This window comes from Melospiza georgiana, chromosome 17 (assembly GCF_028018845.1).
Source record: "Melospiza georgiana isolate bMelGeo1 chromosome 17, bMelGeo1.pri, whole genome shotgun sequence".
NCBI classification, from domain to species: Eukaryota; Metazoa; Chordata; class Aves; order Passeriformes; family Passerellidae; genus Melospiza; species Melospiza georgiana.
The window spans coordinates 734448-751417 of NC_080446.1; the positions used below are offsets into that span (position 1 = coordinate 734448).

Below are 16970 nucleotides of genomic sequence, written 5' to 3' on the forward strand. Positions count from 1 at the left end.
GCAGCATCCAGCTTTGGCTGAGGCTGTGAGCAGGTGGCTCCTGCCAGCACAGTTCCCAACTCCCAGCCAGGGCGGGACACTCTCACCTGTACAGCTTGCAAAGCAAACCCGACGATTTAACGGCTTTAAAACCATTACTTGAAGTAAGAAGGTTCAGGGAGGTCCCAAACATGCACCAACCACAACCTCGCAAGGAGGGCATGGGCACCCTGAAAAAGAGACAATCAAGCAGCCCACTGTAATTATCACGTTGTTCAATGCCCATTTACCACCTCTGACACCAAGCTATTTGAAACAAACACACACGGTGTTAGTTCCGTTCTCTTCAGACACCCTGGGGCTGCCCCGGGAGCCGGCAGTGCTCACTCCAGCCCAGACACCAGCAGCCAGTGCCACAGAGCATCACAAGGCCATTCCCTGCTCCATCCCCAGCCCAGGAAGAACCTTGTTTCAGCCCACCGCTGCCGTGAATGCGCCAGGACCTTCCAGCAATCTCCAGACACTTCACACTGGGAAAGGGCCAACATTCCACAGCCTTGTTTTTACCCAGACTGGGAGGGAGGCTCAGCTTGTTGCAGGGCGTGTTGCAGGCAGATACTCTTCACTATCAGAGGAAAACACTGGGAATGTGGGGTTGTGAAACACTCCTTGACCTTGACAGGCAGTGTAACGTGCAGCTGCAGAGGGATTCCATCTGCTCGGACTCCAGCACAGCACCAGGAACCCCTGGCAGCCCCTGGGCCTCACCTGATGCTACCAAGGGCCTGAGGGGCAGCCTGAGGCTTACACCAAACTACAGATGCTCCTTGGCACAGCAGCAGCAGCAGCTGGATAGAGACAATTGCCTTTCACCGCCAGGTTACAGACTGTCAGCTAAACCTGATCTGTAGGAAGGTACTTCCAACAAATCAAGAATTCCATAAGGGATCAAAATTTTAAACATAAATACAATTAAAGCCTTCTAATATTAATGCACACTTTTTATTATATTAAAATCAGGCAATGGTCTGATACAATAAAAAGGCTGCTTATGGAATACTGTTATGTTAAACTTTCAGTACAGAGGATGTTAAATCCTTACAACTAATATTTTCCTCAGAAGTTAATGGAAACATCAATTGTTCATTGACTTGACAGCTGCTGCTTTAAAATGTGTTTATTTTTACTCTTTTCTTTTTTTTCCTTATTTTTTCTTTTATTTTTTTTTTTTACACAAACACTGAATTTTTCATAAAACTTAGGACACACTAGGTTGGTTTCCTGTAAGCTTGCATCCACATTGCAGCAGTTAGTGGTCCGGAAGAGTAAACCAGAAAAGGCAGTGATTTGCCAGGATGCAAAGCCAATCAAGGTCCTTAATCTGCTGTGCCACCGCTTCCCCAAAACCTTCACTGAAGAGATTTCTAAGACTTACAGAGCCCTAATGAAATCTACCGCCCGGATTTGATTTGTCTGTGGTTGTTACATCTTTAGGAGGGGCAAATGCAAGTGCAACGTTTTGTTAATTAACATTCTCGGGTCAATCCAAAGCACCAAAGCACAGTGATTCGAGGGTACCCGGAGCGTGTTCAGAACCTCTGGGTGCAGAGTGTCCCCCAGTGAGGCTTGGCAGCAGAACTTTGGGCAATCCTGGTAAATTACTGCTCTTTTCCCCACGTCAAAGCCTATCTAAGAGCACGGCCGGCCGTGGCCAGCTTGGCGGTGTGGCAGCAGTGCCGGAGGGAAGGGAAAACCCACGCTTGCCAGCAGAACAGATACTCTTGTTTCCCAGGCTGGTGAAGACTAAATTTGTTGCAAAACCAAAACGATAAGCAGGAGGGAACAGGTCAAGTTATTGCCCCGACGCTCACCCCTGGGCCAGGGGTGAGAAGAGTCACCAAATGGGGCAAAAAGAAAGCAGCACCCCCACTAAAAAGAGGGGAAGAGGGAAGAGATAAAAAGAACCCTGAATCCCTCACCCAAAGCTCACATCACTGGTGAGGGAGACCAGGAAGAGAAATACAATCTATGCCTTGGCCAAAGGAAAGAAGGAAAGCTTGGCCCAGATTATCAGGGCATTTAAAAAAACAATAAAAACCCAAAAACGACCACAGTCACATTCAGCCTTTACTAGAGCGAGCACAAAGGGAGGGATGACTGAGGTTAGCACACATCCCCAGTAGTAGTCCATACAGCCCAGTGTAGTACTGGAAGCAAAAACCTTTGTGTCTACTCTAATAAATAGCCCTGAGCTTCGACTCTATTGCAAAAGAGAGAGAAAGAAAAAAATAACCCAGGCCAGACACACAGCAAGGTGATTGTGGGATGGATCCTTTCACAGTTAAGTTGGATGTGCCACACTGGTCTTGACAGTAATAAATTTAAATAGACTTTTCCTGATACCAGAAGTTCAGCTATGTGGACAGTGGTTACACGACAGGATTATTTGTTATAGCACAACTTATATTTCAAATGAAAAAAAAAAAATTAGTATCATTTACAGTATCTCAAGAAAAACTTCCTTTGAATGGGAACTTCCTTTCCAGTATTTTGAGGTCTACAAGATGCATCTAGAAAATTTACTACTGTGGAAAATGAAGACAGCTTAAATTGAATAAGGGGGGGCATGTTGGTTTTTTTTTTTAATTAATTGCTGTAACATTGTCCTTCAGGTGGCTGAGGAAGTTTCATATTTTCTTTAGACATCATTAGACGCCGAAGCTCTTGCAGAACAACTTTGATACTATAAGAATTCTGCCATTTTGCTAGGACTGATATGGCTCTGGGGTCCACCTAAAACAGACAAAAAGACCATTCCTGTCAGAATTAGTGCACTGGTTACACATAACTCCCCCCACCCCCAACTAAAGATCCCACATGAAATCTGAGTGGGAGAAATCAAAAGCAAGTGTTTTCCTAAAAGCATAATAAATCTCCACTTGTCCACTTCCCTTCTACCCCCTTTCCTTCTCCAACAAAGGGCATCACAAGCAATGAGGAGCTAGGCAAGCCACAAGTATAAACAAAGCTTTGGAACTGCACAAAACCCCAACATTAAAATGAATAAAAGCGAAAAACTTACCACTCCATTAGAACTATTTACTCCATTCATATTAATTTTTGTTACAAATCTTACAAATGGAGGTGCTTCTGGATACTTAGGCCCACATTCTATTTTAAGGCTGTATATTCTGTTTTCATAAATTGTCTGAGGGGAAAAGAAAGGGGGAAAAGAAAGGGAGAAACAATTACATCAGGCAGTTCAATAAGCATTTGGTTAAAGCAGTGGCAACTTTAGGAACACGGGAGCTACCAAAGTGTGGGCAGCCGCGTGGATGCTATGCTGGCTCCCTGTTTGGAGTTCATTTCTCAGTGTTCAGAGTATCAAATGTTCCTGCAGGGTAACAGCTCTGCTGGTCTGGGTGCTCTGTGCACAGCCAGAGCAGAACAGCGCAGGTCAAGGTGCAGCTGTGACAGTGCCCCTGCCAGCAAGGTGACTCCTGCCTGAGGGACATCACTCACAGCCTGGGGATGCCACACCCTGCACGACAGCTGGGGCAGCAGCACTCGGGAACGCAGCTCTGCACAGCTGCTCCTTCTTCCCACTGGAATCCAGCACAACATCCTCCCATCTGCTCCTGCTTCCCACCCAGAGGGAAACAGGACTCAGCAAGACGCTCAAAAGAAGTCCCAACATATCTGGCAAGAAGATCTGTATTCCTAAGTGTGTCAGGAAAACGGGAGAGGCAGAGCTGACTCCTCTGCTGTGATGGCCCTTGGTTTGCAGCACGACAAGATCTGCAAACTTCCGTCACTGCTGGCAAGGCTGCACGCTCCTGTTTGCACATTTCAATTCCTATTTAATTTTCTAAATTAGATTTCAAGGTTGTTTAAATTTTCCATAAACCCTAGGCACACAGTGAGCTTTCTTCACAGCCTTAATGCAGGCTCATTAGCACTTTCCAAGTGTTCTAAAATCAAATGCTGTTCTAGAAAACAATTTGGGTACATCATAAACAAATGAAATGCTCGTGACTGGGGAGAGATTAGCAAAGGCAGACAACAGTAAACAACACTTCTGGGTGAGACAGAAAACACTGCATGTGTAATGCCTTCATAATACATGTTCTTGTATAACCTCTCTGTGTGTCAGAAGAGGCAACTGACAGAATGGGAACAGAGAGCAGGAACATGATTAAAGGTCTGTGAAGATTTTCATATAATGACCCCTGGAATTACTGAGAAATGATACTGAGGCCAGCTGTAGAAGACATCTGCCATTGCAGGAAGGAGAATTGGCTACCTGCACTCCATCAAAGGATATTAAGGAAACAGAACAGTGAAACTGGAGACAACAGACAAGTTCTGGTTTTAGAACACAGGCACACAATGAAGTCCTCAAGTTCACTACTAGAGGGTAAACCCACAGTTCAATGGGGCTGGGAATACAACAATACTCAAACAAAGACCAGCTGCATGATTAGATGCTGCTTTGGGAGAGGACATTCAGAGAAGAGACTGAAAACACTAAAATTTGAGTTTCCTCAGTCAGCTGAAATTCTACAAGAGCTGTCAGTGCTGCTGCAATAAACAGCACCCCATAAACTGAACAGGAGCAGCAGAAAAACCAGCACAGAGCATCCCCTGGCACCTGCAGCAGCTCCCTTTGGAACCTCACTGGCTGAGGGGCTCTGAACCTTGCTGGATTCAAGGGTTCAGCATGTTAGAATTCTGGGATCTTGAAAGCTATATCTTACTGAATCTGCAAATATAAAGAAATATAACAGAACTAATATAACAGAAACAAATATAACAGAACTAACCAGAGAAAGGCACCAAAATGTTGCAAATTATAAGCAAAAAGCCATATAGATACATGAAATGCATTACTACAAAGAACTTCAACATAAATCACTTCCTAAAGTGTTTTTTCACTCATTTGCCTTTTGTTTATTGTTGACTTCAGTGGTGAAGTTAGGAGAAGGGGAAAAAATGTAACAGTACTATTTTAGTATTTAAGTGGACACTTACTCTTGGAGGCCCAATAATCATTCCTGTCCATCTCGTAAGTGTCATATCTTCATCATCTTCAAGGCCCCAGCTAACTGTTCCGTCCCCTACTCCCTTCTGACCTTCTTCAAGTTCTTCCAAAAGACGAAAATTACGAGGAACTTTTACTCCTGAAACAATCAGAAAAATACTTTCAGTTGAGAAATCTTGTAAAGAAAAAAAGCTAGAGTAATTTTCCTGACACTTTTGATCATTCTGCAGATCACATTTTGGGCAAAACCATGAAAATACCACTTTGTGAATGACAATATTTCAACGTTACAAAAAAGCTATTCCCATATTTAGCTTGGATTTTACAAGCAGAATCAAGGTATCCCCAAATAAACATTCCAGAAGGCTGACAGGCCACATGTTACAACAGGCAGTAAAATGAAAGGAAATCTCTGTTCCCTCAAAGGTAGACGCAGTATTGTGGAGCTCTAATTAGCACTTGTCTTTATGATTTATAGTATAAAAATTTAGAAGTTTCTACAAAATGACACCATGAGAGGCTTGACAGCAGTTGACTCACTCAGAGCTTTAAAAATACCTTTCAAAGCAAATAAAACTCTTTCATAACATTAGTAGGTTAATCTGAAGTTAATTGAAGTGGGCTTTGTCAGCAGCAATAGCATCCTTTGTACTTGTGACCTGCACCACCAAGGAATTTCAGCACTTTGTAATTGCTGGCACACTTCTCCTCAAAGCAGACAGCAAACCAGGGAGATTTCCTTCTCCCCATTACATGAATGGAAAACAATGGCCCAGAGAGCTTTGGTGGCACAGCCAAGGTCACACACCAAGGCCATGGTGAAGGAGGACCCTGAACTCAGGCCACAGTGGGTCTCACTGCTCCTCAAGGTATCTGCACCCCAGGCACCACAGAGAACTGCACTTGAGCCACTGCTGCTCCTCAGCTGGGGTCTGTGCCCCAGCTCCAGGACGGATCCAGTGCTGGCCAAGGCCCGGGACATCAGCACTGCTGGGATGCAGTGTTCGGGAAGGGACAAAGTTACTGCACAGGAGCAGCTGGAGAGAGAGTGAGACTGTGCCAGAGGAACAGCTGTGCACACACCAAGGCCAGGGAAGGACGGGCAGAGATGCCCCTGGGGAAGCAGAGATCCACCTGCAGCCCATGGAGCACTCCTTAGCCATGCACTGAATACAGAGGATCTGGCAGTTTTAAACTCTCCTTGAAATATATGAATGATCTAAGGAAATGCAGTGGCAGAGATGATTTTGCTGCATAATCAGAGGTGTCCAAATGTCATTCACTACAAAGCATGCATCAAAGAAACCAAGCCAGCAAGTGACTAAAGGAAGTGGATACCCATCTAAGGTGATCACATCCAAGAGCACCCTGGGCAGCAGGGCTCAGTCCCAGCTGCAGCAGCAGCACAGAACTCATCCAGCAGACACCAGCCCTGCGCTGGCAGAACCAGACCTCGCACCCGGGGGCTGCTGAGCACAGCTCCCTGCCAAATCCCCTCCCAGCCAGACCCTGCTGTTTCCATGGCTGCTGAGCAGCACAACTCGTAGTTGTGAAAGGAAATGAGTCAGCTGGGGCCAGTAAAGCCATTGCCATGAGACTGCCCGAGCCCCGACCCTGGGTGGCAATGGGACCTCCTGGGCACCACTGCCACATCCCCTGCACGACTAACTCCACATTTACTCTCCCACAAAATGTTTAAGTTGTGCAGTGTGTATCCTGTGTGCCCCAGACACAAGGGCTCGAGTCTGCCGGTCACACCTGAGCCGTGACACAGAGCCACCCGTTTGTAATTGTATCCCAACGCCCTCTGTGCTGTGGTTTGGGGAGGCAGAGCAGCCCGGCTCCCACACCTGGGGTAAGAGAGCTGGGGGACACGAGCCACGGAGCACGAGCTGAAGGACAAGGTGCAACCTCTGCCTGCACACAGCTCACCCATTTCCCTGCTTTTGCTGCAGTGGATGCAGGGAGAGCTGCCGATGGGGAATGACTCACAGCTAAGCTGCTGTCTGGGCTGCAGCCCTGCCTGCTGGTGCCCTGGGCAAAAAGGGCCAGGGGAGAGGGGCAAACAGCAGGTCCTTCTGGAGGGGCCCAGCAGCTCTTCCCCAAGGCAGGGGGGGCCACAGAGGAAACCCTGTGGCTCTTATCACAGCCCCAGCCAGAGCAGCCATCAGCTGGAGCCAGGGGAAGACTCATCTGGAGTCACACGGATGCCACAGAATGCTCTCACTTCCACACCACAACATCACAATCCTTAACAAGCATCATCTCAGTCTGTGCCTCGCTCCTTAATCACATCACTTCATAGCTATCAGTGGTGCAAAGACAACTGACAGGTATTTACTGAGACCAAGCTAAATAACCCAGGAGCAATCGGCTTTAGGGCAGACACAGGCCACTCAGCAAAGAAGAAAACAAAAAGTATTGCCCATCCACCCTTCCTCTGAGCATCAACTCTGAGTGATCCCTCTGAGCATCACACCCTGCTCACTGAGCCAGGCAGGAATCTTTAAGTGAGCGTGTAATTAAAAATGACATCATCACGTACATATTTGAGCAGCCACAAGCAGGACTGAAAGGCAGCCTTAGTTCTCACATTGCTACCCAGAGCTGGGCTTGGCTTTACAACCTTACGGGAAGAGAAGGCAACTTAATTGCTGAGCTCTCCCCAGATCCAGCTGCTGTGATTCAGCATGAATGCAGCATGAATCAGAGCCATAAAAGAGTCACACAGGATTTCAGATTCCGTGGAAGTGTGAGGTCTCCGGAGAGCTGGCGAGTCACAGCGAGCAGCACTCCTGCCACACGGAAATGGCTCACAGCAGCGAGTGCTCACTCACAGGAACCCACAGGCAAGGACACAGATGGGAGCTCTATGCACTGCACGGAAAAGAAAATGGTCATGGCAGATAACTGGTGACTTCACAAGAGATGACCTTGGCACACAGCATTGCTGCTTTTTAACGTGTGTTACCCCTATTCTAAAGCTCAGGGTGTAACATGAAGGACCATCACCTCAGCTACCACAGAAGGTGCCAATTCAGCTCCCTCCCTGACACATTCTCAGGAAATTCATTCAACAGAATCACACATATTAATATAAAATATTATGCCTATATAACCATAAATGCTTTATATAAATAAACTTCCCTTAAGCAAGGCAGAATAAAGACCAGATTCACCCTTCTGGTCAGGCTGGAAAGAGGCACCAGGCCATTAAGGCAACCCCATCTCCTCCTCATTTGCAGGGGCCTGGAGCACTCATGGTCTGCCACCACATCCTGCTGGGACCCAAACCTCACAGGAACTTTATCACTTGTGATCATACACAAACACATCCCCATCGTGCTTGCTGCCCACCCAGATTCCTAGAAAGTGGCCAGATCTGTCCTAGGCACACACAGTACTTGCCATTGATGTCCATGCTGAAGCATGGCAGCTGCAGAGTCAGATGTCCTGTGCCCCCTGACAGCACCAGGAGTCTCTGGGGTTTCCTCCTCCCACCTCCCAGTAAATATCTTGCATAACCCTCTCAGTGTAGCAATGGAGCCTTCCTTGGCACTAACCAAACCAACCTGGTTTTCTAAGAGCTCTTCAGTTAACACAAGAAAGCCTAAATAAAGTGAGAGGCAATTAAAAAGTAATCAGCTTGTCTAAGGTACTTTCAGTTATGCATTGTAATTTTGCCTTCACTACAGTTCAAGATGACTCTCAAATAGCAGCTTCATTTGAAACATAAATACAGTAATATCTCAGTAACTGCTTCACTTGGAGCTTGCCTAACCTCACAGAAATACTCCATAAATGGAACTGAAAACCTATTTCAGAGCAATAGGAGATACTCACTATTAATCACAACAACAAACCAGTGAAAGCTAAATCGTAACTGCACTGACTGGGTGACCTGGTCAGAGTCCCACTAAAGGAAAAACAGAATTATCCTCAATGACAGTGCAATGCCAGCTTGGACTTTTAAAGGTCTTAAAGCACTCTCAGATTTACCTTTTCATGCAGCACTACTAAAGACACAGATACACAACTGAATGTGTCTTGCAACAAGTTTAAGAGTGATCTTATCAGGCTGAGATTTTTCGCCTCTTACTCACTTTTCCATCTCCATTTTGCTCAGTCACACAGCCAAAGCCATTTCACATCCGGACACTTTGTGAGGCTGAGAACAGCACTGTGAAAGCAGGCAGCCCATGTGCCTTGGGGAGATCCTCTCCTCCAATCCTTCTGAGCAGTGGCAGCAGAACAAAAATCACACCTCTCAAAAACTTCAACAACCTGTTTCTCTCCTTTCTAAAGTGAGATCGAATTACAAGCATTTCTCTTCAGGACTAAAGCACAGGCAGGGGCACAGCACACCTCAGCAAAGCACCCAGAAAATGGGGCTCTGAGGAGAGGAACTGTCCTTTACTGAAGGTTTTTCCACATCTTCACTGTAACAAGCAACTTATCAATCTGGCCTTTCTGGACAATTTAAATTCTGCTTTCTATACTAGTTCCTGATGTACTGTCACTCGAGTGAGCTGAAATCCAACAGCTTTAAACACCTCTGTTGCTCAATATATTAAAATACTTTCTGTTGCTTGTTTCTGTGTATTTGATACTCAGCCTTAATTACATCCTTTCCAGTCTGTGTTTCATGTCTTTGCATTGACTGCAGATAATGAATTGGACAGCTAATCCCGGCAGCACTAGGACAGTAAAAAATACACAAGCCATTCCTTGTCACCATGGTATATAAAGTTTCTGAAGTGATGGAATACTTAAACCAAACAAAAGGCTTTCAGCAATTGTCACAAAAGCTTTCAGGAGACAGGAACTTTGGATTTCTTGCACTGTCTTTACAGTCACAATTTCCACTCTGATGATGCAGACAGGTACCAAGATATTTTCTTTTCAGTTACTTTTCCCCTATCCTCGAGTCTTTCACTTAGAGTCCCAGAGAGCCCCTGGTGCTGGCAATGCTTCCTCTGAGATGAGGATGACTGCTGTGACTCCAAGGAGCCACCTGTACTGTGCAACACTGCCACTGCCCCTCTCCTGTGCTTCTCACCAGCATCCCTTGGAGTGCACAGGGACGCTTCAGGCTTACAGACAGACACTTTTAACACACTGCACCAACCCCAACGTTTCAGGGTTAGAAACAGACATTCTTAACACATTGCACCAACCCCAACGTTTCAGGGTTAGAAACAGACATCCTTAACACACTGCACCAACCCCAACGTTTCAGGCTTACAAACAGACACTTTTAATACATTACACTAACCCCAATGTTTCAGGCTTACAGACACTTTCAATACACTGCACTAACCCCACTGTCTGCTCTCCCCTCTTAGGAGCATTAAGCCCCATGTACCAGTATTGTCACAGCCATACATCCAAGGACTGGTTTTTGTGCAGTTCTCCACCCTCCTCAGACCTGGAAAAGCTTAGATGTGGGCAAACCATTATACTACTCAGCACTCCCAGGCTGTTAGTAAACACAGCCCTGCAATAGACCCACTACAGTGAACTGTGAAAGTGGGTTAAGTGAGGTCATTAAACCCTTCCCAGGGTGAAAGCTACAGAAACACCATCCCCAGCCAGCACAGATGGGTTTGACTCACTGTAAAACCCAAACTGCAGTTCAGCACCGTGGTGCAAGTGCAGCCCAGCCAGTGCAGAGCCCCTGAGGAACCCCTGGATTCCTGCTGGACCACCTATGGCAGCTGGGCACTCCTGCAGGACACCTCAGTCTGTGGGATGGACACACAGAGCGGAGTCTCCTATAAACACCCTCATTAAAGCCATTAAAGCCAACTCTTTGTTCATATGTAATGGGGTGTGTGGGAAACCCACACCATCAGCAGCACAGGCTTCCCCTCTGTCAGTGGTACAGATGGACCCCACACCCTAACACCCTTCCAGGCTGAGGGTTGGGTTTTTCCCCCTGCTCATAACTTCTACGTGCCAAATAGATACAAATAGCTAATCTACCTACCTGTCTAATTGCCAGGACCAGCCCTATGACTTTTTTAGGTTACAGGGACATTTGTTACCACTTCTTCCTGTGGGTCAGTAGCTGCTTTTGAAGACAGATGAGCATTTTTCATCTTCAATATGAGTGTTGGCTCCATTGCTAAACCACCATGAACTCAAGATATCATAAATATTCCAGTGCTTTACAGACAAATACAAACACACTAAGACTGCACAAATCCAGTTTTAGCACTCTGTTCTTCCCAGATGAGTGCAGGCAGGCCTGAGGCACGTTCCCAAGCCCCCAGGGAGGGCTCACCTGCAGCCCCCAGGCTGTGCCAGGCCATGCCTGCCCTGCAGGGACCCACAGAGCTGCACTGCAGTGCCACTGCCAGCTCCCGGGCTGCCCTTGCCACCAGCACGGGAACTGTCTGTCTGTCTGTCCTTGCCCAGCACTGCAGAGTGCTCTGAGGGCAGCCCCTGAGCTCCAGCCTGAGTGCAGGGTTTGCTGCAGACATGCAGCGCTCCTGCAGCACGGCTCTGTAAGTCACCCAGAGCAGCTGTGTGCCCACACTGCGGCCCTGCTGCCAGCACCGGGGACACGAGACAGCTGGGAACAAGCCCTGTCACAAACCCAGGGGACAAGGGAACGGCGCAGCAGGCACAAGGTGGCCAGCAGGTGCTGGCTAACCGCAGCCTGTCCCAAAGGCCTGTCCCTGCAGCCCAGCCCCGTCCCACACCTGCCCCTCCATCAGCACCCAACAGCTCTCTCACAGAGCTGCCCTGCCTTGGAAAGGAAAGCATTTGCCTCGTTCTTCCAGCCAAACACAAAGTGCAAAGTCAGCAGCTTGAAAGGATCACGGAGAATGCAGGGCAGGCAGGAGAACGTGACCTAACAGGGGAAGAGGGGTCCCTTTCTCCAAGCTATAGCTCCTGTGTCTTTAATCAACACCTCACACGTTCAAACACAGACCTGCAACACAGCTCTCAGGACAGCAACCACTGCACTTCATCGAGTTTTTATTAACTGATTAATATGAATTATGTGCGTTGCGATGGTTATCCTTAAAATCCAATGAGTGGTCACTGACAGAGAACTATCTGTACAAAAAGAAGTCCAAAATATTGCTATTATATCCCCACCAGCCACGTTCTGGTGAGCACAGTCCAACTTAGGAGGGTACAATTTGGAAACAAGCACTACAGGGGCACATGTGAAACCCTCCATGGACTGGGAAAACAGGAAAATGAAACTGCCTCAACAGAAGTGACTCTGATTTACTGGATCTGCTGAAGTTCATTGGAGGATGTCAACAGAAAAAACCCTCACTCCAAATCTAGTGGCAGTATTTTTGTTTAATATGTAACGATAAATGCAAAGGGAGAGTGTGTGTAAGTACTCAAGGCTGGCGTGGAGCAGGTTTGAAGGGAACAGGAGCAGGTTTGAAGGGAACAGACAATTCAGCGCTGCTGGAGCACACGCGTCCTGCCTCGGCACGGGAGCCGCACGCTTCCCGCGGAGCACAGAGGCCAGCGGCCAAAAGGGCTCCTAAAGCACCGATTTCAGCCACGGAGCCCGGCCACAGCCTGGGACCGCCGGCCGAGAGCCTCGGGGCGGCCCTGGCCACACGGGCCGGGCCGGGAGAGGAGCGGGGCAGGGCAAGAGCCCGAACGGCGGCCGGGGCTCGGGGCTCGGGGCCCGGCCCCGCCACGGGCTGCGGCCCGCCCGGCCCGGTTCCGGCGCGCCGGGACACGAGTCCGGCAGGGCCCCCGCTACCTCCGGAGCCGCACCGGGGCCGCTCCCAGCGCGGGCCCTCGGCAGCCCCGGGGAGGCGCGGACGGGCCCGCCGGGACCCGCGGACGGGAGCGGGGACGGCTCCACCCCCGCCCCACCGGGCCCCGCTCGGGCCGCGCCGCCGCCCCCTCCCCCCGGCCGCGGCCGCCCCTCCGCCGGGCGCCTCCCGCCCCGCCGTCCCCGGCCGTGGCCCCGCGGGCGCCCCGGGACGAGGCGGCCCCGGCGCGGCCCCGCCGCCCGGCCCGGCCCGGCCCCGCTCACCCGCGCCCGTGGTCGCCGCCATCTTGCGCCGCCGCCGCCGGCCCCGCCCCCGCCTGACGTCACCGCAACGCGGGAACTGCGGCCACGGGCGCGGGCGGGCGCGCTAAGGGGAGCTCGCGGCGGGGCGGGCCCGCGCAGAGCTCTGTGGTGCACGGGCGGCGCTCCCGCGGCTCCGCGGCGCGGGCGGGCGTTATCGCCGCTCGGTGCAGCCCCGGGGCTCCGGGACACCCGCGCCATGGCGGGCGTGCCGCACCCCTTACACTCCGGCCCAGCTTCCCCCAGCCCGCTCCCTTCCGGCACAGTACGAAAAAAAAGTTAAAAGAAACGGGAAGGAAACGAGTTCTGCTTCACTTCGCTTTGCACCACACGCTCAGAAAACCGAGCCCCAAAAGAGCCCCTGAGAACAGGCGGAATAATCACGAAACAAATCGTTCTGGAGCCCCACGGCAGCTCCAGCCCCGCTGTGCAGTGAGCCCTCCCAGATTGTTCCTGGAAGCTGCTGTAGAACAGCAACGCTGCGTTTATTTACCCGGGCACGTTTCACGGCACGGCCAAGGCAGCAGGAAGGGAAGGCAAGGAAAAGGCAGCACGAGAAGCAGCCAGAGGGCCCGAGAGCCCGGCCTGGGCAGCACTGCAGAGCCCACTGCCTCCGCAGGATGGGGCTGCATGGTGAGCACCCACTGCACAGCTGCCAACCAGCACTCCCTCCAGCTTCTGCACTGCTCGGTCAGGAGCATCGCAGGGACAGGAGCACACCTGAGCCAACGCCTCCAGTGGGATTGTGAGGCACTCCGCAGTAATTCTCCTCAGTTTACTACAGCACTGTGTCCCTAGACTGCTCTGGATGAGAGGCTTCTGCAGTGCCATGCTGCATGTGAGGGATCACCCCTGCTCCTGGCATGTGTGCAGGGATCAGCCCTGCTCCTGGGATGTGTGCAGGGATCACCCCTGCTCCTGGGATGTGAGCAGGGATCACCCCTGCTCCTGGGATGTGAGCAGGGAATCAATCACCCCTGCTCCTGGGATGTGTGCAGGGAATCAATCACCCCTGCTCCTGGGATGTGAGCAGGGAATCAATCACCCCTGCTCCTGGGATGTGTGCAGGGATCTCTCCTGCTCCTGGGATGTGAGCAGGGATCAGCCCTGCTCCTGGGATGTGAGCAGGGAATCATCCCTGCTCCTGGGATGTGTGCAGGGATCTCTCCTACTCCTGGGATGTGTGCAGGGAATCAATCACCCCTGCTCCTGGGATGTGAGCAGGAATCATCCCTGCTCCTGGGATGTGTGCAGGGATCACCCCTGCTCCTGGGATGTGTGCAGGGAATCAATAACCCCTGCTCCTGGGATGTGAGCAGGAATCATCCCTGCTCCTGGGATGTGTGCAGGGAATCACCCCTGCTCCTGGGATGTGAGCAGGGAATCAATCACCCCTGCTCCTGGGATGTGAGCAGGGAATCAATCACCCCTGTTCCTGGGATGCTCCTCCAAGGCCCTCCTGACCACAAGATCCACTCAAGGAAGGCAACTGCAGCCCTGGCAAAAGCTGGAGGCCTGAGAGTCCTTCTGAGAGCAGGAGCCTGACAAGAGTTCTCCGTGGAGGTGAGACTGAAATCAGAGCTTTTAAAAGCATTTAAAAGCATTATAAAATGCAGGCCATCCATCCCTGAGGAGTTCAACAGGAGTGCCTTATTCTGCTTCAGCTCTAATCTGTTCCTAATCAACTTAAGACAAATTTTCTTAAGCCAGATTTACAGCTGTTAAGAAGGATCCAGGCAGCCTTTTGCTCCAGAATTGCCATACTGGTTTTGTGGGAGCATCCACGTCTCTGAAGGGGCGGAACAGGGACCTCAGGAGCCACAGCCACGTCGGGTGTGGGGTCACAGAGCCAGGGCTGCCCCAGGAGCCCAGCACAGCATCCACGTGGAAAATGCAGCTGGAGATTAACTCTGTCCCAGTTTCTCATAATTAAGTAAGATTAACAGATAAATAGTCCCAGCAGCCACCAGTATGAGTAGCTCAGATTTGTTTCCAGTAAGGCGGCAGCAATGCCTTCAACAGCACGTTGGAAGTACAAATTCTGCTGATTCTGTCCCAAATCCATTGCTCCATCCACTGCAGCTCACTTGGCATTTAAACCTGTGGTGAAAAGAGCTCTCCGAGGAGCCAGTGCTTCAGGCTGAGCCCTGAACATCCACCCGGCTCTGTGCAGAGCTCTCCACAATCAGCTGAAGGCAGTTTGGGACTCCTGCTGAAGTGGAAGAATTCTGAATTAATGTCAGGGCTGCACAGAGACCTGGTAGTGACTGTGGCAATGGGAACAGAACAGAGCTCCATGCAATGGCATTAAGTTCTCCAAGGGTCTGAACACTCACATGAAATATTTTGTGACCAAGGTACCAACTGTGATTTTAATGTGCAGAACCCAGCTCAGAAGCTCCTGCACTCAGCTCTGCCACTGAAGGGAATTTGCCAGGTCCCAGCTCATTCAGAATCCATCCACCACATCTGAAGGAGTGGAGATCAAGGTCAGTCTAAACCTATGACTCAAACCCATCTTACCCTGCTCTTCAGGAAGAGGCAGCTTGAATTTAACACCATTTACAGCTGGAGGAGGGAACAAACCTTGATCATCACTAAGCTTTCAGTCAGGCAAGAACTGAACAAGATCCAAATCACACTAACTTGATAAAGTGCCTGTTGGATGTTTTTAGAGAAATTCTTCACCCCAATTCTGTTGGGGTAACTCCTTTGCATCCAGAGCAGAATGAATTACTTACTCTTGAAAGGTGAAGAAGTCTGCTCTAACATGGTGCCAGGCTCCTGAAACGCTGGCAGATGATCACTCCAACCAGACAGGCTGTGACAGGCTGCCAGGTGTCTCAGGTGTGGGACTGCACGAGGTGGTGTGCAACCACTGATCCAGCTCTTGCACTAAGTGCTGCCAGTGCAGCAATGAAAAACAGCAACAAGACTTGAACGTGATTAGTATTATCCAACTGCTTTGTTATAAATATATTATATACATTCAAACATCACATTAAAATATTATTCCATTACACCAGAAGAGATTAAGGCTTTATATTATTTACAGAAACAAGCAAGCACCTTAAAAAAATAAAAAGAACAAAACACCAGTCATTGACATTTCCCTTCTAACATTACGAGTTTGATACCTTGAGCTCTTGAATACAGCTATTTGCAGTGTGCCCAATGCTAGAACTATTTCAAACATTTATTGTCAGGGTAGGAAACACTTAATAGAAGACTCAGCAGTGAGCACTCCACACGAACAGACACACATGTTGTAGGGTGCCCTCCCTCTCCTCAGAGGCTCCTGAAGTTGAAGGCTTATGCAGAAACTGCTCAATTCCATGTGGAGAGTACAACAATTTTGTTTTAAGGGAAACTGAAGACACTTGAGGATTGGTGGCCCCTGGAGGAGCGGGATTCTCTGGTCTGTTGCACATGACATCAATCAGGGTGAACATGATAGTGAAGACAGAGCTGGACGTGGATCAATCAGCGAGTGCATTGAGCAGTCATGATTTATAGGCTTCATTGCTCCCCCCACTGCTCCACACAGCACTCCAACACCCAGTGACAAGGCTGTCACCTCTCCCTGCAGGTCTTAGGCCACGAGCTGTTGGGAAGTGTTCAGAATGTTGATACAACACACGATTCCTGCTCCCCCAGTGCCCCTGCAGTGCCTGTGGCGTGCCCGTACCTCACGGATACAGCGACGAAGCAACTTCTAAGGTGTAAGCAGACATGGCTACACAAAAAGGTGCTCAGTGAGAGTAATCATCTTCATTTCAAGTATTGTTTTAAGAATTAGTTCTTTTCATTGTAGTCCGTGTTAGCACTTTTTAGTTTGTGCTTTAGAGTCTGTTATTTCTTTGCAGGTCTTGAATTTGGCTGATGGCTTTA

General features: G+C 49.6%; 1 protein-coding gene across 1 annotated transcript; it reads right to left on the reverse strand.

Moving 5' to 3' along the window:
• Nucleotides 1-959: 959 nt before the first annotated feature.
• UBE2V1 (ubiquitin conjugating enzyme E2 V1) lies at nucleotides 960-13107 on the reverse strand. The gene is made up of 4 exons (XM_058036052.1): nucleotides 13044-13107; nucleotides 5011-5159; nucleotides 3062-3187; nucleotides 960-2772 (listed from the first exon to the last, which is right to left on the reverse strand). Exons 1-4 carry the CDS (start codon nucleotides 13063-13065, stop codon nucleotides 2626-2628), a joined length of 444 nt encoding a protein of 147 aa, XP_057892035.1. The 5' UTR covers nucleotides 13066-13107; the 3' UTR covers nucleotides 960-2625.
• Nucleotides 13108-16970: the final 3863 nt, after the last annotated feature.